At 44.0% G+C, this 19,167-nt stretch overlaps 1 protein-coding gene across 2 annotated transcripts in view; it reads right to left on the bottom strand.

The window, feature by feature from the left end:
• Nucleotides 1-19,167, bottom strand: part of map4k5 (mitogen-activated protein kinase kinase kinase kinase 5) — a 41,797-nt gene that overhangs the window by 2,129 nt on the left and 20,501 nt on the right. The window contains exons 4-33 of one of the 2 annotated variants that reach the window (XM_073483168.1): nucleotides 17,189-17,279; nucleotides 15,233-15,297; nucleotides 15,076-15,131; nucleotides 14,948-14,995; nucleotides 14,138-14,180; nucleotides 13,958-14,030; nucleotides 13,337-13,468; nucleotides 13,045-13,107; nucleotides 12,878-12,959; nucleotides 12,442-12,558; nucleotides 11,527-11,605; nucleotides 10,547-10,618; nucleotides 9,450-9,508; nucleotides 9,243-9,310; nucleotides 7,706-7,750; nucleotides 7,583-7,625; nucleotides 7,285-7,495; nucleotides 6,974-7,059; nucleotides 6,511-6,552; nucleotides 6,183-6,267; nucleotides 6,007-6,086; nucleotides 4,910-4,970; nucleotides 4,061-4,175; nucleotides 3,795-3,853; nucleotides 3,462-3,565; nucleotides 3,145-3,322; nucleotides 2,902-2,970; nucleotides 2,701-2,793; nucleotides 2,427-2,497; nucleotides 551-606 (exon numbers count right to left, since the gene is read on the bottom strand). In XM_073483168.1, coding sequence (XP_073339269.1) covers nucleotides 551-606; nucleotides 2,427-2,497; nucleotides 2,701-2,793; nucleotides 2,902-2,970; nucleotides 3,145-3,322; nucleotides 3,462-3,565; nucleotides 3,795-3,853; nucleotides 4,061-4,175; nucleotides 4,910-4,970; nucleotides 6,007-6,086; nucleotides 6,183-6,267; nucleotides 6,511-6,552; nucleotides 6,974-7,059; nucleotides 7,285-7,495; nucleotides 7,583-7,625; nucleotides 7,706-7,750; nucleotides 9,243-9,310; nucleotides 9,450-9,508; nucleotides 10,547-10,618; nucleotides 11,527-11,605; nucleotides 12,442-12,558; nucleotides 12,878-12,959; nucleotides 13,045-13,107; nucleotides 13,337-13,468; nucleotides 13,958-14,030; nucleotides 14,138-14,180; nucleotides 14,948-14,995; nucleotides 15,076-15,131; nucleotides 15,233-15,297; nucleotides 17,189-17,279 — 2,446 coding nt within the window. The remainder of the gene's footprint in view (nucleotides 1-550; nucleotides 607-2,426; nucleotides 2,498-2,700; nucleotides 2,794-2,901; nucleotides 2,971-3,144; nucleotides 3,323-3,461; nucleotides 3,566-3,794; nucleotides 3,854-4,060; nucleotides 4,176-4,909; nucleotides 4,971-6,006; nucleotides 6,087-6,182; nucleotides 6,268-6,510; nucleotides 6,553-6,973; nucleotides 7,060-7,284; nucleotides 7,496-7,582; nucleotides 7,626-7,705; nucleotides 7,751-9,242; nucleotides 9,311-9,449; nucleotides 9,509-10,546; nucleotides 10,619-11,526; nucleotides 11,606-12,441; nucleotides 12,559-12,877; nucleotides 12,960-13,044; nucleotides 13,108-13,336; nucleotides 13,469-13,957; nucleotides 14,031-14,137; nucleotides 14,181-14,947; nucleotides 14,996-15,075; nucleotides 15,132-15,232; nucleotides 15,298-17,188; nucleotides 17,280-19,167) is intronic. The other variant, XM_073483169.1, reaches the window with a different exon arrangement.

Raw genomic sequence — 19,167 nt, 5'->3', positions numbered from 1 at the left:
GGGAGCTAAATCACATCCTGCTGTTTCTGCAGCTACAACCATGATGACATCAGTCCAGAGCTGAGATGATTAATAGATCCACAGAAAATTATTCTTGATGGTTTTAGTCATTTTTTAATCAAACAGTGAAACATTATGTGGTTCCTGTTTTTCCTGTGAGGTGGAGTTGAGATGAAATTAGATTGAGGAGGTCAGGTAGAGACAGAGAGGCCGACACAGTGAGAGGCAGCAGGAGATGAGAGCTGTGGGCTCACAACACAGCAGGTGAGCAGTGGTTGTTTGTTGGTTTCCAGGTAATAACACCTGAGGGAGGACGGCCATAATCACAAGGGCCTGTTATGATGGAGGTCAGGGGGCTGACAAATTACAGTGTGGATGGAAAGACAGATGAACAGGATAAGGGAGAAGGGAGAAGGGAGAGTGAGGCCCTAGTTGTTGTTGTTTGTTTCTTTCTTATAAGGTGAGGTGTGATATTTGTCCTTTGAGATTTTTGTGGTACGTGCTCATTCACTCTGTGTTTGACATAAAGATTAAATAACTCTGCACCAACCTGTCAGATCCAAGGAGGCGGAAGACTCTGCTTGGATCACAAATCTCCTGGGTCACCTGGGGACGAAAAAACACAACTGACTTCAACTGACAGCGGGTAGTCTGTGCATTTTAATGAATGGTGGTGCTGACGAGGCATTCACACGCACGAATAATAAAGGTTTGTTATTCTCACGACATTTTCACCACAGGTGTGGCTCTTATCGCAAGCTGTATGTTTTTATTAATTTTGTACTTAAACTCACGCTACTCTTTTAGTACGTACTGCAGTTGCGCTTATACACTACGTACTCCTGCATGCAGTACACATACAGTTCAGACATACTACTTGATAAAATTGCACATTAATCTTTGACTCTCTTGCTCGTACATCTGTCACAATCCACAGCATGATATTTGAATTAAAAAGAAGGAGTATGTGATGTGGAAATCTCTCTGTGGCTCAGTTGATGTGAGGCATCTTCAGCTGTGCAGAGGATTGTGGGTCAGAACAGCCAGAAAAACACACTGGTTTGCAAACTGCAAAATGTGATTAGATGCAGTATAACCTGGTATTTTTGGCATACTACATCTGACATACTACGTATTCATAAATCTTTTTATGAATCACAAAATATAATTAATTAGCTGTTTAGAGTCAGTACAAGACCCGTCAATCAATTTCAGAGTGAGAAAGTTCCCATGCAGCTCAGCTGTTTACACTAGGATTACTTATTGTGACCGACCCAACAAACAGTCTTTTAACAGACTGTAGGTAACCGAGTGCTGTCTCCAGGGACTCTGCGTTACTGTGTACAATCCTGGAGCTTACCTGTTCTAGTCACAAGATGTAGCCTGACACTTTGCAGTGTAAAAGACAAGGGCCCCTTCAAAACAAACTCTCACGTGTTGACATGACATGAAAACTTGTCGACAGATGCGAGATAGTCGCCGTGTGACACCTGCTGGGTGTAAGTCCTTGGCCCCAGGAGAGATCTGATCTGTTTAAGTCTAAATGAGAACAAGGTCTCGGGTGTTCAGAGAAGCACCCACCGAGGCGAGCACGGATCAATGGGCCTGCCCCCCTTTGAATGCCGTAGCTTTTGAGGGGAATCATAACGAGACAAAGGCTGAATTATTTAGCGCTGATCCCTGTTGTGTGACGGCGTTCGTTTATGATTGAGCATGAATTTTGCATGGCCGCTGACATTTCAAAAATCCTCGCTATGGGAGAACTGTCAAGCTGGGCTGAGCACAGACTCCACAAACAGACCTTCTGTTCCATCCGAGCGCCGCGGGCCACGTCTGACACGACGAGCTTTCAAAAGGGTGGCCCCGACCGCCATATCACTTTTCATAAAAACAGAATGCTTCACCTCCCTGTGATCTCTTGAACTTTTATTCTGCCGCTCGTGATCAGGTGAACATGGAATCCCTCCGTGAAAGGGGGACAAATTCATTACCTCGACCTGACACAAAGACACCTTGTATGGCTCCACCCGAGGTCTAATCCTGGGCTCACCTACAGCATGTAGCCACGCATGTAAACAGCTGGCACTCAGGGTCTTTGTTGACGAGAGCCAGAGGTGTTTGTTCACGTGTTGAACAAACACCTCTGTATTCAGGGACGTGACAAAGTGTGCATTCAGTGTTTCTACACTAGTGTCACTGGCAACCAAAGAAAATTGAAAATTGATACGCATATGCTGATGAAAATATTGATTTTAAAAGCTTTAAAATTAGTTTAATGGAAAGTTTTCTGAGCCATCTGTTTCTAAGTGCTTTCAACAATAAAGTGGTGCAGAATTTGAACGCAGCACTTATGTTAAAATAACTACAGCGATAAGTATCTTTAATCTAAGGTTTCACCCAGCCGTCGTGGTCATGGAATATTTTACCTCATTAGACTTGAAGCTCTTCCCCTGCATGCCATGTTTCCAGAAGGCCAGGACGCTGTCCTGAAGGCACACTGTCAGGAGAGGAAGTAAGAGGGCAACATTACCAACTATTCAGTTTGAGTTTACACAAAGCCATTTGTCAATGAAATGAGTAACTTTAGTGGATATACAACCAGCTTTTTCTGTACATGTGTTGGATGTTTTACTGAATATTCCCCTTTTACCTCTTTTTATGTACAGAGACTGTGAAGCCCATCACCTCTCTAAATCTTACCAACAGATCCGATGCCAAAGTCAAAACTGAGCTCAGACGCCAGCTTCTTGTTGGACTTCAGTCTGCCCTGGAGATTAACAATCTTCAAATTTTCTGTGGAGAGAAATAATAAAAAGGCTGTAAGAACATGCACATCTGGACTAAATAAAAGCTATTTGTGAAGAATTTTGGTCGGAGCTGACGAACAGAGACTGTACTTACGGTCCAAACACACCAACACTGTGTCTCTCTCCAGCTGGGTGACGTGGATCGCATCCACCTGCTGATTAGCTGCAGAAAGGAAACAGGATGCTGCATTTCACATGATACCAATGACAGATCCATAAAGACTTGGGACAATGCAGGCTACAATCAATAAACTCAGTTTTTTTTTTTTTACACATCTCTACAAACACGTCTCTCTGTATTGATTTCATGACGTTCATCTCTACATGCTTGACTTACTTGCTCCCATCTCTGTGAACCAAGAGGAGCAGGAGTTGAGGTTGATGGTCTCAAAGCGGACCACCTGGCCCGGCTCTGAGCCCTGGCTGATGGCCACACACACCAGAGGGTACTCCTGCTCAGGGACCACCAGCATCTCAAACACCTTCAGCGGGCTGGGCAGAGGGAAGTCAAAGTGCTGCCGTGGGAAGAGAGGGCCAACAAAGAGGTTAGTGAATTTTGAAGCTGCGTAAAGATTCCCATCTCCAACTCTTACTAGGGAAACTTGTGGAGGAACAGTAATGTTTGAGAGGAAAGAAGGAAAATAGCCAACTGACCTTGATAAGCATAAACCTCTGCATGGGCTCATACCACTGCAACAGCACAATCCCAGACTGCAGCGCTCCACACAAATACTTGTGGCCTGTATATGGGTTTCTGACTGTAAAACAGAAGAGTGTAGAAAGACTGAGTGATGTAGGTCAAGTTTATATAACTAGTATATGAGAGAAATTCAATTTATTCAAAACAAAAACAGAACAAAAACATGCAGCAAAGAAAAAGGAAAGCCGTGGCTGGTGTGTGGATGTTCCTCATGTATTGACACAGTTTAAAATGATGGAAGGGTGAGTAAATAAAAACATGGTGGTTGGGAGGGAGAGGCCACTCACCAATGCAGCACTTGTGACAGCCCTTTGTGTCGGGGATCTTAGTTGTCAAGGCAAACCTCCTGAGGAGAGAAAACAGTCAAGTTGTTGTGACCGCAGTCTTAAAAGAGCCGATGACGTCTAGAATAAGGGAAGTCAGCCAGCGCTTCTCTTTTTTTTCTACCGCTGCAGCAGTTTGTCACGATGGTAGACAGTGGGGAACAAAAAAACTGCACAGCAGGAGTGTAGCAACATACGTAAAGTTTTGACCCCGGGCTTGTTGGTCTCACCTGGGTAAAATTTTGTCTGGGAAACGGTGAGTCTGGAACTGAGCAGCCAGGCCGGGTTTCTTCAGCTGCTCGAACAGCCCGATGAGATTGTGGGAGTACAGCTGGAAGGTTTTCCCTACAGCAGAATACAGAATATGTAATCGTCAGCTTTGTGACTAAAACAGTGAGTAGTGTAGTCGTAATTTTCAATATTTTAAACATTATTTCTTCAAGTCCCATGAAGCAGGTTTCACATGTAGAAAGGTTAGATGTGAACAGGGGTAAAAACAGAAGTGTGATGATGATGTGAAGCATGATTACCTTCTGATGAAGCCAGTTAGTAGAATATCAAATCAAGCCAGGCGAGAGGAGGATGGACAGTGTCCAAGGGAAGAGGAGAAGAGAAAAGAGGTTAAGTATACCAAGGGGCAAACTGCTGAAGGTAAAACCGAAAGTAGACCTCGCACTTTGTAATCCCATCCTCAACTGTTAAACCGAGAAACGGCTTTGGGGGCAACTAGGTCAGCCAAACGACAGTTTTGGTTTCAAATGGGTTTTCGGTCTGTTTTAAATGTATAAAATAAACTACCATTGTTTTTGTCTCATACGTTGAGATCAATATCTGAGTGGTTCTTCAGCAGAAGAACAGGCTGTAAAGCCAGATGCGTCACTCATGAGTCACCGTGCTACAAGGACACAGTGTGTATAGAGGCTCTCTGATGGTAAACAAAAGAATCAGTTATTTCAGGGCTGCAGATATGAGAGGGACTGTCTTGCCCTCAGGGGGCAGCCAGATAACACGGGACAAAGAAGCAGCAGGTTATGACAGTGGCCAGTGAAGCAGGAGGCTGGGATAGGTCCATCACTTACCAGATAAAGACATCAGGTTGTTGTTGATGACGTACAGCCATGTACACTTCCTCGGGAACAGCTAAAGGGGGAATTAAACAAATGTAAAATCACTGTATAGTTAGGACATTGGTTCTTGAAGGAGGCAGTGAGTAGGAGTGTTTGCTCCCTTTGCTTGAAAAGCTATTGTCCAATTATAGAGCAAGAGCACTGGACTCTTGCTAGACTACTGACTATCCCTGAGGTCACCACAAAAAACTTGTGAGGAAGCTGCTTTTAGCCAAACACCCACAAAATATGAAACCATTTGTCTTTATATATTAGACTTGCTGACTGACATATCTTTTAAGAAGGGCCTATAATAAGCTGCTGTCTGTTTTGTAATCTTTCTAAAGAGACTATTGATGGCATTTTCTTCCTTCCACCTTGTATGTGTATGGTTTTAAACGTGTTTCTGGTGCTTTTGTTGCTTCTGAATAGTACAGCACTTTGACATTTATTCTTTACATGACAGGTGCCATATAAATAAAGTTCATTCATGCATTCAGAAGCATATCTGGCTAACTTAACAGTAGCTAACAGTAGTAGCAGAGTGTTACTTTAAAGGCCAAAGAGCATTGACTATCTGCATTATTTTAAGGGGTGACATTCACTGTCTATTATTTTCCTGGTGACTTTTTACATGGGAGCTAACAACTTTAGCCTTTTAGCACAATAACGACTCTTTTCACCAGATTCTTGTTTTAAAAAACAAATCAACAGGAATCACTATGTCAGCAGTTAACTGCGCCCTGATAAAATCCACCACTGACAGTGTGACAGTCATCTGTTTTAGAAATGAGAAGTCTGCTTTTGTCTATCTCAGTCTGAAATCAAATCATCCTTGGGTGTCAAATGTAAAAAACTCCCTTCATGTGATTCAGAGATATCACAGTCACGAGACTGGGCATCATGACTGTCATCAAATCGAATCATTTCATTCTTGAGGCACTGTTGTAACTTTAAACTGCATATGTGTTGTCTTAGAACGGTAACTACGGGGGGCGGGGCTTTGTGATCAATAAATACTGTACATCGTTTTTAACAAATCCTCCGTCTTAGATTTTAGCTGCTGGTACCTGCTCCATTGTAGCTTCATGTAGCTCATTCAGATTCAGCGTATAGATGCCATCCTCTGTCCCAAAGATCAGATACTGATCTAGAGGGGAAAAATAAAATAATATGAAGCACTGGTTTTAAGAGAACACGTCAATTCTGTGTGTTTGTGTACCATAATTAATGCGTGAAGCTTTACCTTTGGTGTCTGGATGAATCCATGAAGTGGCACAGTTGATCTTCAGTGGACAGCCATCAAACACTTTAGAGAAACAGGCTCCCATCTGAAATGAAAAGGCAGCATGGCTCAGAACAGGCAGCCTCTGGCTCAGTGAAGCGCTAAATGTCAGCCAGGGTTTAATGATCTGAAGCTGAGCTGAGCAGCAGCAACCACAAAGCAGAAAGCTCTGTGGACCCCAAATATCTACAGAATGTACAGCAGCAGCAGCTCAGACGAGTTTAATAACAGTGTCCATGAAACCAGGCCAGCGGAAAGACGTGAGGGACAATACATATGATTCACTCACCAGCACTTTAGGAGTGGGAGGCAGACCGTTGATAGCTGGTTTCTGAGGAAGAGTGAGGAAACAAAAAACAATAAAGTAATGTAGATCCAGAGTACACACACACAAAACACCAACCGTTTTCAATTTAGCTGCTTAGATTAGCTCCAGTCAAACAAAAAACAATATGGGCTGCTTTCTATTGTGTCTGTCAAACTCGGTTAAATGTTCAACACGAGTGGACGCCAAATTTCCCTCTTTAACTGTTACCGCTTGGATCTCACGAGGGAAAAGACACCATATTTGAGGTTTCAGTGCAAACTCAGCCAACTAGTTGGAGACACTCCACATATAAAATACAGACTCGTAAACCACAGATTAAATTTTGATCCTAAAACCAACTGAAACTGAAGATGAGTGGAGCGTGGCTGTCACGACTGACATACATATTTGAACGTATTATGTCTTGCAATATCTTCAGACTCACAGGAAATTCCTTTTTCTCCTTCCGGTGCTGTCGGTTGGGTGGTGCCCTGGGACTGCCTCCATTCACACTGTCATCCGAGTCGTTATCTGTCCAACGACATTTGTGGTGTAACTATTAATCACACTGTCAGGCACGCAGAATTTACATCCAAAGATTACAACATTTACATCAAGGTCCCTTACCTTTACATTCAGATTTACTGAGAGCTTGCAAAAATAAAACCAGTGCTCATTTAGAGACCCGCTCGGTTTCAGATGACAGAAACTAACGAAAGGAAATTGCACGTAAATATTCAAAACACTGATGCTCACCAGGATCAGAGGCATGGGACAAAAGGCCGGGACTGCTGACGCTTGCAGAGAGGTAATCTGGAGACGAGTGCTCCACCTTGTTGCCCTGCTCAGGTGTGCTCTGTCTGCGAGCCACCTGGCTCGGTCCGTTCTCAGAGTTAGGGAATCTCCGAACCGTCAGAGACCTCTCATCGTTAAGGCCAAGCTCCTCAGATGAGCTGTTTAATCTCGGCTGAGAAAGAGAAAGAGTGAAACAATCTGCAAAAATACAAACAGTAAAAAACAAACAAACAAACATGTAAATCATTTTTGGTCTCACCTTTGGCGGCAGAGGAGGAGGAACCCCTGGCTTGATGGTTGACCTGAAATGGAGATTTTTTATTTAAAAAGATGTAAACTACAGCAATGAATGACGAAATCTTAATGTATTGACGTCACTCACAGCTCCACTTCTTCAAAGGCATCTTCAAGGTGAGCGATGTGTCCCCTGCAGAAAACAGACACAGTAATCAGTGTGGAACATAAGACTCATCAGAGCTCAGGAGGCGTGTTAATGGTGTAAATGTTTGTGTAAAATCCCTCCTTAGAGATAATGAGAGTATGACTCTAAGGAGAAGAATCGTAATACTGAAACCGAGCATCATGGAATGGAAACCACAAGAAAAATACTTCTAAAGCTGCATTCAAGGTATATTTCTGTCTTGCCAAACAGGATGTTGCACTTATCATCACTGACTATGTCCACTATGATAATAGTGGGCAGGATGATCGTGACATGAAATTTTCTCCGTGAACATGAAATACTAGAAGATCTATATGTATGTTGATGCAATTCATTGCTCACCATGCAAAACATGTGCACATCATTGCAGGTATTTACCCTAAATTATGGGTAAAAAGCTGTTAAAACTATTGTGCCTGTATCCAGCTCCCTTCCAGTCTTACTTCTCGTTTTGTTTGTGCAAGAAATCTTTTCCTTGTTTTCTATCAGATGAATGTGTGAATACAGTAGTTATTTTCCTGTCCCTTTCTACATTGCACTGTTCTACCTGCCTGTCTGAGTCACATGTATGCAGCAGGATGCACAGTTTGGATCTACAGCTATCATCATACCAAACATGGTGAATGGAGAGGTGTCAGGGAGGGTGATTTATGGACGTGGTGGGAGCTAAACCTCACTGAGAAAAGGGTGGGGGACCAGGCGAGGGGTGGATGGCTTAGAGTTTACAGCGCACACAGTGTTAGTGTTACCGTTGGAACAATTCGTCCTCAACGCTTTTGAGAAGGCTCCTTGATGTGAAAGAGAGACAGACAGCCACAGGAGGACAGAGAGAAGAAGTGGAAGGAGAAAAACAGTCAAAAGCACATGGACAAGTGAGAGGGAGCCAAAAAAAAAACATTTTAAGTGCAGGTGGGGACAGTGAGTTCATGCACAGACACAGGTTAGCTTCAGTGAACAAGCTGGTTAAAGTGAGAGACAGTGAGGAGCATCAAAAAGAAAATGTATTGACATTTAGTGTCAACAAGGATATCAGATTACAGAATTAAACTAATGTATTTTACCACCGATACTTCATGCAGCTTTACATTTTGTGTTTGTTAATAGTACAACTGATTCCAAAAGAGTCGGGACGCTGTGTAAGGCATAAAACACAAATGATGGACGGGGCACACTTCATAAAACTGTTGTTGGTAAATACAGTTTGTTTGCAAATGGTTGCATTCTGTTTTTATTTACGTCTTAAACAACGTCACAACTTTTTTTGGGGAATCGAGGATGTAACAGATTCAAAATATGTAAAATAACTACAGCAACAAAACTTTAACTGCGTGTGTTTCCTTTCTTAGGATGAATCTCAAGAGATGCATCCATCTAATACATAAACCAGGTCCAGATCGAGAGAGAGAGAGAAAGAGAGAGAGAGAGTGAGGGGGGGTAAATAGGAGCAGTTCCCGTGACAGCAGTTTCCATGGATTACCTGGTTGTTATTCCTCCCTCTGCAAATGGACTCCACGGGGAAGGGAAGTCATTATCTTTACTCACATCCTGTGGAAAGCCACACACACACACAAAAATAGATTTTTCAAAAACCTGCATTTATAAATTTGCAGATATCCTTTTTCTACATGCAATAAAATTAAGTGATTAGTGGTTGAATGTTGATTAAACTAAATACAACTATTACCATTTCAGAATGAGCTTCAGTTTCCTTCCGGAGCGGTGGTTCAAACTGGAGCTTGTCGACTGTAAATGAAAAAATCTAATTTAGCTTTTCGATCATCTTGCACACACCTTAGGCACTAGAGGGCATCAGCGCCCAACACTTCAAGACACACAAAGCCTTGGGAGTAGCACCCTTGTGCATTAGTAGCGGCCAAGAGCATTGGTAAACACGCTCAGTCCATTCTTAACAAAAAAAGAAAAAGAAATCACTTGTAAGAATAAACCAAAAGCAGATCAACTCCATTACAATGTACCTGCCAAAACACCACAGAGGTCCTCTGCAGATTTATTATGCCGCTATGTATATGTTTGGTCTGGAGTCTGATGAGTTGGTCACCAAAGACAAACACAGATTACACTTGACACTAACCAGATCTGCTCAGTTTGGGGAAAATATTGGTGCGAGAGCAAGAATTACATATAAATCACAGAACAGATTCGTCTGAGTTTAGTTTTGAGGTCACATTCTTTCAAACTGTTGATCTCATACAGGAGATTGGTTTAGTGTCCAGTGTAAACATGGTGTGATCCTGCTGTAATAATGAAGGCGAATAAATCAACCGACCTGCCAATAAATACTCCCACATAATCAGCTTCTCATTAACAAAGAAACTTTGTATTCAAGAATTCAAACCACAGATTTGTGTGTTTTTCTGCTCGAGGAATGCTGATAATGTGGAGGTGCTGCAGCATTTAAAACACTGATAACAACGAGGAGGTGAGTCACCAACATACAGAGAAACATTTTGAGCAAGTGAAGTTGTTGAATCAGGTGAGACGCGAGTCAAACTTTACTTCCTTGTTAAGATCTGATTAGTCATTACAACGTTATTTTATTTCAGTCAGTCTTACAGGAACCAAGATGTCACAATGTTTCAAAATATTCGAGCTAAAGGAACTGTAAGTAATCACCCCGTGCAGAGGAGCTCACCTTATTAGTGCCACTTAAATCTCAAACACAATGTTCTGTTATGTGCTACATCATGATCCTGTTTCTCAGGAAGTCTTAGGAGTGAGCTGGGGAACAAACACACACTGTCTCACTACACTGTCACTGACCTGCAGCCCCCCTGTGTCCCTCAGTGAAGCTAGGACTTGAGCCTGGCCCTCCTTGGACTGTCCCATTGTTTGCTTCATGCAGGAGGGAAAGTCAGACGTAATTGTGAGAAATAGAGATTACAACTAAACAGGAAGTGAATCTTGCACAAACGATCAAAGAACGGACAAGCACAAAACACAATGAAGCTACAAATAAAGACATCAAAAACATGTATGTTACGTGCATGTCAGTGCCCTCGACTAAGGCATTCACTGCTTTGCACCGGTCTTGTTACATAGGATGGGTTAAAGGGAGAGTTTAGTCCCAGATCAAAAATTTTGGGGCGTCCCTTTGAAATTCAAGTAATGAATTTCCCTACGGGCAACAATAATGGATAACTTAACGTAAATATAACACACTTCCAACAAAGACACATATCTCAACACTGGACTGTTACAACATCAACCTAAGATGATGATATGAGAAACACACACTTCAGACACGACACAGCTTTCAACTCTATCTAGAACGACTGATGGCAACACAGACACACAACAACTTCCCTGAAGGGGGACAATCTATTAAGCTGGATCCTCTGCCAAATTCAGTTCCAACAACTGTTGACTGGAAACCAAATTCTTCAAGAAACCTTTATGACCCCTTCAGACAAGCTATTACACATTATTCATTGAGTAAAACAATGAGCGACAGTGAACTTGCTACTAAAAATTATCGCACAACACAGAAGCATCGTGGATTTCTACTACATCCACTTTCTCTTCCGTGAATCCCCGGGCTATTTTTACACACACTACCGCATGCTGTGGTCTGGAAAAGTGCCAGGGACTGCTTCAGGATTACTGGGATGACCCTCAGACAAGCCGCCAGAGCTCTATCAGGCTAAACAGCCGGGGTGACTGACACGCTGACCAATGACAGGACAGACACAAGGCAGGGGGGTTGGGTCTTGGTGATGGGTTTGGGCTTTTTGTTCACTTACAGTCAATCTCTGAGCGCGTCCTCTCGGCTCGGGCGTGTTTGTTGGTAGAGCGGATGGTGTGTCTGACTGCAGAGAGGGGCTGGAACAAAGAGTGAAGAAGACAGAGATTTAAAGATAAGCAAATAGGCTTTTACAGTGGGAGCAGCACTTGGCAAGACAAGTGGGTGAAGTGTTATTAAATTATGAAACAACAATGCTGCATTGCTGCGAGTCATTTGGCACAATCATGATTTTACTCTTATGAAATAATCTGGAGAAACAACTTCCCAAGCAGAACTGAGAGCTACTTTTTACATCATCACATTATTATGCATCCCAGAGGCTGTTTGTTTGCAACAAGCTCCATTGCTTGCAGTCAATAGCCTTCAGGGTTTTTTCATTCATCGCGGCCAACACAGTGCTACTGCTGTCAGGGGGGAGAAATAGCACAATGGTCTTTTAAAAGGCACTGGTACCACCTCTTTGGCTGCCACATAGATGTGACGTTGATTCCAGTTGGAATAATAATGTCGATGGAGAGAATCAAGAAGAGGGGGAAGGGAAGTTTTAGGGGAACATGGAAATAAACTTCAGCGAAGCTCACCTTTTATCTTTTACTGTCACGTTGCTGAGAAAAACGTGCTAATATTGACATTCACTGTTGATAGTCTGTCAGTGTTTGCATGAAAGATATTTGTTAAGAAAGATGAAAGATTTATTATCGTGAACATTTTCCTGCAGCCAGACAGTCAAAATGGAGCACATTTATTATATTTCCAGGTTTATACTTTCAAAAAAGTTGTCGGTTCTCATCTTCTTATCTCTGATCGGTTCTTTAAGGCCTTTCAACTTCCTTCCTAGTTTATTAAAGCAAAAGCCAATTTTCCCACAATCTGTTTTCAACAAAACAATACAGTCTGTTTTTTAAGTCATTACCTCAAGGTCATCATCGTCCACCTCGCTGTAATGCTGGTGGTTGTCCGGGTTGTTCATCTTATCAAGGAGGTCAACAGCGAGCCTCCTCGTCAAACCCGTCTGGGCCACGTACACATGCTGCAATAAAACAAGACAGAAACTGATGCATAGTTTGAGAACAATAGTTCATACATCTCTAATCTCACAAACAAGGTCCATGCAACCAGGAAGATTAACATTCCTACAGGAATGATATCAAACTCCCTAGTTTCACTGTTATAGAGTAATTAAACTGTCTGCATTAATCATCAGATTCCTGGACCATTAGGAGGAGACACCTTTCCTCAGAGACATGCACAGTGTTAATGATGAAAGAAACTATCTTTTAAGAAGCAGCAGAACTGTCTGCTTCTTCAATCAGTTTCAATCTACGTCTGTGAGCATTAAGATTTATTACCGATAGAAGTTTTTCTGCAGTGGGTCTCTTCTTTGGGTTCTTTGTCAAAGATACTTTGACAAAGTTATGGAAGGCGGTGGACCTGGAGAACAAAATCACTGTTTTAATACGATCATCTTTATTTACGTAATCCCAGAATAGCACACTGAATAATCTGAGTAACTCACCATTTGTTTTTGTCTTTTAGCTTCGGAGGCTGGAAGCTGCTCTTCGACATCAAAAACAAAGCTCTACGGAAGAACAAAAAACATGGATCAAGACTGGTTTCGACAGACTTAACTAAGTCGAAATGGTCTGCAACTTCTTCTAATACAACCCTAAACATTTTTTTTTTACATGATGACCATTCAAGCAACCGAAGACGTGATCAAACATGAGAACGCTGACAAGAGCTGAAAGTAGCCCAAGTATCATCTGAGGAAGCTCTGACTGGTCGTTTTTATGGAAAGTGGAACATACCTCATTGGATGTAGGTCAAACATCGGAGGCTGTAGCTCGGCCAGCTCTATGGACGTGATGCCAACAGCCCAGATATCACACAGCTGGTTGTAACCACCATTCTTTTCCACTGCTGCTACTTCTGGAGCCATCCTGCACATATTCAGGACAAGAATTGATGACGACATATCAAAAAAAACATGATGAAAGGTTGAGAAAACCACTGAAACTAATGAGATTGAAAATGCATATGATTTTAGGTCAGAAAACATGTCTGAAAGAAGCCTTGCACTTCCTGAAATAAACTGGCTCTTCTAAGATAATTAGTCATCCTGGAAGTGGAGGTGATTTTAATAGTCAGGATCAGCAGAGGTGCCAAGGACTCAATGTCTCACTCACAAACACTTCAGCGGCTCTGGGGATTTGAACTTGTATCTTTAAGGTGACGCACGTCTCTAACCACCTTTTCACCACAAACCAGATTCTATTAGATAAAATGTAGTCAAACAGACAGCTGACTGGAAAACGTTTCAGTATCTGATTGCCAGTATTGAATCAATGCATCTCTGACTAAAACTGGAACCTATTCAACATGGCCTGTCAAAGGCAGAATGGCTTATTTGATGAGGGCGACACACTCACCAGTAAGGTGTTCCAATGAAGGACTTTCTTTTGGCAATGGTGGCTGTTATTTTGGCTGCGACTCCAAAGTCAGCTGTAACGAGGATTGACAGGGCCTTTCAGGTTATGTAATCCACATATGACTGAACACTACAGAGGTGTTCAAGTCCTTGAGAATTAAGACGCTAAAGAGCAACTTACCTAACTTCACATCTCCGTTGTCTGTTAGAAGGATGTTGGCCCCCTGTTAAAAAGAATCCCATTAACATTTTTTTCCCCTCAAGAGCACACATACAAGAGACAATCATATTTTAGTTTCATGTGATCGATGCTTGAAGCACTGAGGTGAGCTGTGTTGTCAAACTGGTTTAAAACAAAGTCTCAATCACATGTTCACGTTTCTCAGTAACATCTGGTCTTGAACTGCTGCTCTGTTACTGATCTGACTGGCAGTAAAGTTGCACTACTATCACAGCTTTTTGACAGCTCAACTCTGTGTTTCTGTTGGCTGTGAGTGACACTGTCTCTGGTAGCATCCTGCGGTGAGAGTAGAGGAAACAGGAAGTGCTTGCTGCGTAGAGCTGAGTAAAGATAATAGGTCCAGCCCTGACCTTCTGTGATAACACATGAGAGTGAGGCTTCAGACTGCATGTGTACACCGGGCACCATCGGCTTCACTTCAACCTCAAAACCTCACTAAATGACACTATTGGCCACCGCTTTAAAATGAGAACATAATGAGGTTACGCTTTCCTGTGACTTGAGTTCACACCTCTGCAGAGCTGCTCCATCAGAGACGTGTCAGACCTCCGGACTGCAGGCTGAGCTACAGCTGCTTCTTTTAGTCTTTGTCTTTCTCTAATGTTTTGAGCTTTATATCTTATAGATTTGAGTGCTAATCTGTCTGTGCTGGCATGAAGCAAAGCATCTGAGTGTGATACATGTCAATGGGCCTGATGTGAATAAAATCAAGGCGAAAAGAACAAAAACAAAAGATAAAAGATAAGATACCTTGATGTCACGGTGCATCTTGCCCTTGCTGTGCAGATATCCCAAACCCTGAAAAGGAAATCAAGATGTTTTCTGAGTTGAGTTCAAACTGAAACTTAATTCAATAAAAGATTTAAAAGTGTAATCACCTGTATGGTCTCTCTGCAGACGTACGCTATCTGAAGCTCTGAGAGAGGTCCTGTCACTATAACAACACAATGCATTTCATGTTTGCAGGGTAAGGATTGAGGCAGAGATGGATTTTACGATGTATGAACAGTTCTTAAAACCCTTTTTATGACTCACCATGATAAATGTCTTGCAGAGATCCTCCACCGCAGTACTCCATACATATCCAAAGCTTCTCTCGACTGATGAAATCAGAGAAAATTAGTTAGGATCGGCTGCTTTGACAGTTAGCGACACACACTAACAATCATTATGCGGGTCGTTACTTAAAAAATGTAATGTATGACACATTACCTGCATTTTTCTTAAAGTAAGGCATTGCTAATACTTATATTACTTTTGCATTACTCCACAGCATTGTCTGAGATGCATTGTCACGTAACTGACAACCAAGAATATGGGCACAGGCACACCAAACCAACATCCAAGAACTAGGAGTGACAAAGTCTGACTGTCCCGCCTCCTGTCGCCTCTCTCTCTGCCAGAAAGATGCACTGAAACACATTGCAAAGACCAACTAGCTTATATACACCGATCAGGCATAACATTATGACCACCTGCCTAATATTGGGAAGGTTCCCCTTGTGCAGCCAAAACAGCTCTGACCTGTCAAGACATGGACTTAAGACCTCTGAGGGTGTCCTGTGGTGTCGAGCACCAAGGCACACGGTGGGTGTCAAGTGGCATTCACATGAGTGCCAGCACCCAAGGTTTCCCAGCAGAACATCGCATTGTGATGAGATGATCAATGTTATTCACGTCACCTGTCGGTGGTTTTAATGTTGTGGCTGATCGGTGTATATATATATTGAGAATATGTCTGATATAAACAAATGGCACTGGCGAAGAGGCAGTGGGTAAAAATAAGAAGAAACCGTGCTAAATGGGTTATATCATGGCTTATGAGACAGGCTCAAGGGGCTTTCCCTTTCTTCCATTGCTCTTCACATGTACTCATTCACTTCGCTGGACAACTAATCAGAGTTATTTATCTAACCGACATGCTGAAAAGCTGCCAACAACAGCTGAGCAGTGCCTACACTTTGGGACACACTGCACGTACTAGGCCCCAGGGCCACAGATGCTCACCAACGGCCCCAACGTTGGCTGACGACCGACCATCGGTCTGGTGTATGAGGGCCCTAAAAACATTAATCTTTATACCCACATATCAGCCCCTTTTCTTCTCTGCTCTTTAATAACATAATACCACAAAGCCGACAGCTATAAACTAAAGTCAGATAGTCCAGCTTTTTGGGCGCGCTAGTATTTTGACGATTGCGAAACAATTGATATAGAGTTTATGGCGTCTGTAGTTGAGTGAACTGGATGACACAAGAGGGTTGACTAAAAGAATGATGTCATCCTTCTGACAAAAAGCTAAAAATAAAACCTTGTGACTGTGATCAAACTGTGACATTTGGCTAGCACAGTTGATACCGCGCACTGCCCCAGATACCCAATCACATCTGTGCCACTTTTCACACCTTTCATCTGGACATGGAAATGATTTCAAGTCAGGAACTTCCCCAAATAAAAATGTGGTTCTTTTAATACAATTAATCTAGTTTTACAATAATTAATGCATGGTGTGTTGCTCATTAACATTTTACAGTAACCATTTGCGCGCGGTGTGGCGAGACTGTACCAAGACATTCCTGCTGGGATTAGACGTTCATCTCTCTGGACTAACAGCCATATAAAAACAGATCACAGGCTCATATTCCAGTTAAACCTGCTGGAAGTCGGAGGCAGTGGTGGGCGGACCGGCACTACTTCCTCTCAGATAGCAGCCACAAAACATAGGCTGCATTAAAACATGAGTGCTGCATCCTGGCACCGAAGGGCCAAGTCAGCACCAGTCAGCCAGGTTCAATAGTTTGAGTCATACTTTCACACACACAGGTGTGACTAAGTAATTAAAGACGTCATGTGAGTTTCAGGCAGCGGCTCATTAAATGCTTTTGACAGTAACATATGAATTCCACAAATGTAAGAGCTCAGACTGGCTGTGAAAGAGGAGAAAATACAGTGTAAAATGACAAAGCAGGAGTATTTTAAGCTGGCTCTTACCAGAGGTAGCTCCCAAAGTAGGCCACAATATTGTGGTGCATGCATTCCTTCACCATGAAGATTTCCTGCTGTATGATGGAAAAGTCATCCCCTGGAAACCGAGGGAGAAATCACACACACATGGACAAAAAATTATATTTTCATTTTCTGTGCAGGGGCTTTTTTCATTTTAAAATGAGATATTTTCCATTTGTATATAAACACCTCACAAAATGATTGCAGGCATGAACACTACAACATTTTGGGATAACAATTTGGGTTCTCTTTCATAATATTTCGTTCGATGTCTCACTATGGGATGCACGCCTCGCTGCAGCCCTCAGAAGCATTAATCTCATTACGCCAATCCTGATTGGCTGGTGAAACGTGTCCGTCCGCCTCAGGTAGTCCCCTCTACCTTAAATAGCGCATGCGGACGGCACCACGTCATTCAAACACCTCTTCTCACTCGGAGCATATCTCACGTCCAAGGCTAGCTAGCTAAACTGTCCACAGGCGGACCTTATTTAGCTTCCGTCGCCGGGCGCTACTAGCTTTTTGGATATCTTTTTCTGTGCTTCATCGATCACACCAGATCGAACCAGTGCTTTCCTTGCTCTCCACAGCTTGGCCAGCACTGTCCTCGACGCCCCACCACGGCAGTTCGAGCACCGAGTATTAGCACACCAGCTAATTTTTCGGCTTCTTCACGTTAGCACACCAGCTAACTGCCTCGACTCCCCGCCTGCACACCAGCTCGCGAGGAATGGAGGCTAAATCCCCTCACACCAGAGGGCACGGAGACTCTGGGGCCCGACTCTGTCGTTGCGGGAATAAGATATCGAGTACGGATCCACACCAGGTCTGCTCGAGCTGCCTGGGGCTGCAACACGCCCGGCTAGCTATCGACGTCCCCGGCTCGTGTCAACACTGTGCGGTGTTCACCGTCAAGAGTCTCCGCAGACGGCTAGCCCGCCAAGCTAGCTTGTCTGGACATGACCCCTATCTCCCTCCCGGCGGCCCCGCCGTCGAAGGCGGAGAGGAGATGGAGGTCGCTGCGGTGGCGATGCCGGAGGCTAGCGCCAGCTGGGGCTCCCAGCTCGACCTAGCCGCGGATCCCCCGCAGGAGGAAGACGTCCTGGAACTGGACTATGGGGACGATGACGATGGCGCCTCGGAACTCCTCATCTCAGAGGATGAAGAAGAGGACGACATCTTCATCACTCCGGCCCGGGCTGCACAGCCCGCGGCCTCCGTCGCCTCTCGGGATGGAGATGAGAGTAGCACACCAGCTTCTCCCCTCCCCAGCTCGGACCTGCTCGACGTGTGCAAACGCGCTGCTGCCCGACTGGATATCCCCTGGCCCGCTGTCGTAGCTGAGACCACCAGATCCCGCTACGAGGGGAAGAAATTGCCCTTGGCTAAGAGTGCGACGAAGCAACGTCTCCCTGTCTTCCCAGAGCTGCTGGATGAGGTGGCGCGCTCATGGAGAGACCGCCCTTACAGCAGCAGGAGCCCGATCCCCGGAGCCTCGTCCCTCGACTGTGAAGCGATGGAGAGCCTGGGTCTGCTCCGCATGCCTCCGATGGAGCCACTCGTTGCAGCGCACCTTCACCCACGGCTGTCAGCGGTGTCCTCCCGGAGCCCCAGCCTGCCATCCAAGTCTGACCGTTTTCAGTCAACTCTGACTGAAAAGGCATACAAGGCGGCGGCGCTTTCGGCCAGAGCGCTCAATGTCCTCTCCCTGCTCACGGCTTATCAGGCTGAGTTATGCGAGGATTTTGTGCAAACTCAGGACCCAGCTACGTGGGAGGAGATACCGGTCATCACCGACCTGTGCCTCCGTATCCAACGCTGTGCGGTCCAGGCCACGGGAAGGTCGATGGGGGCAATGGTTCTGCAGGAACGAGCGCGGTGGCTCAACCTCGCCAACCTGTCAGACAGAGAGAAGGACGACGTCCTGGACATGCCCATTGTCCCGGAGGGGATTTTTGGTTCCG

Source organism: Pagrus major, chromosome 16 (genome assembly GCF_040436345.1).
Source record: "Pagrus major chromosome 16, Pma_NU_1.0".
NCBI classification, from domain to species: Eukaryota; Metazoa; Chordata; class Actinopteri; order Spariformes; family Sparidae; genus Pagrus; species Pagrus major.
Note: the sequence above shows the minus strand (reverse complement) of the source record. Positions and strands in the feature narration are given on the sequence as shown.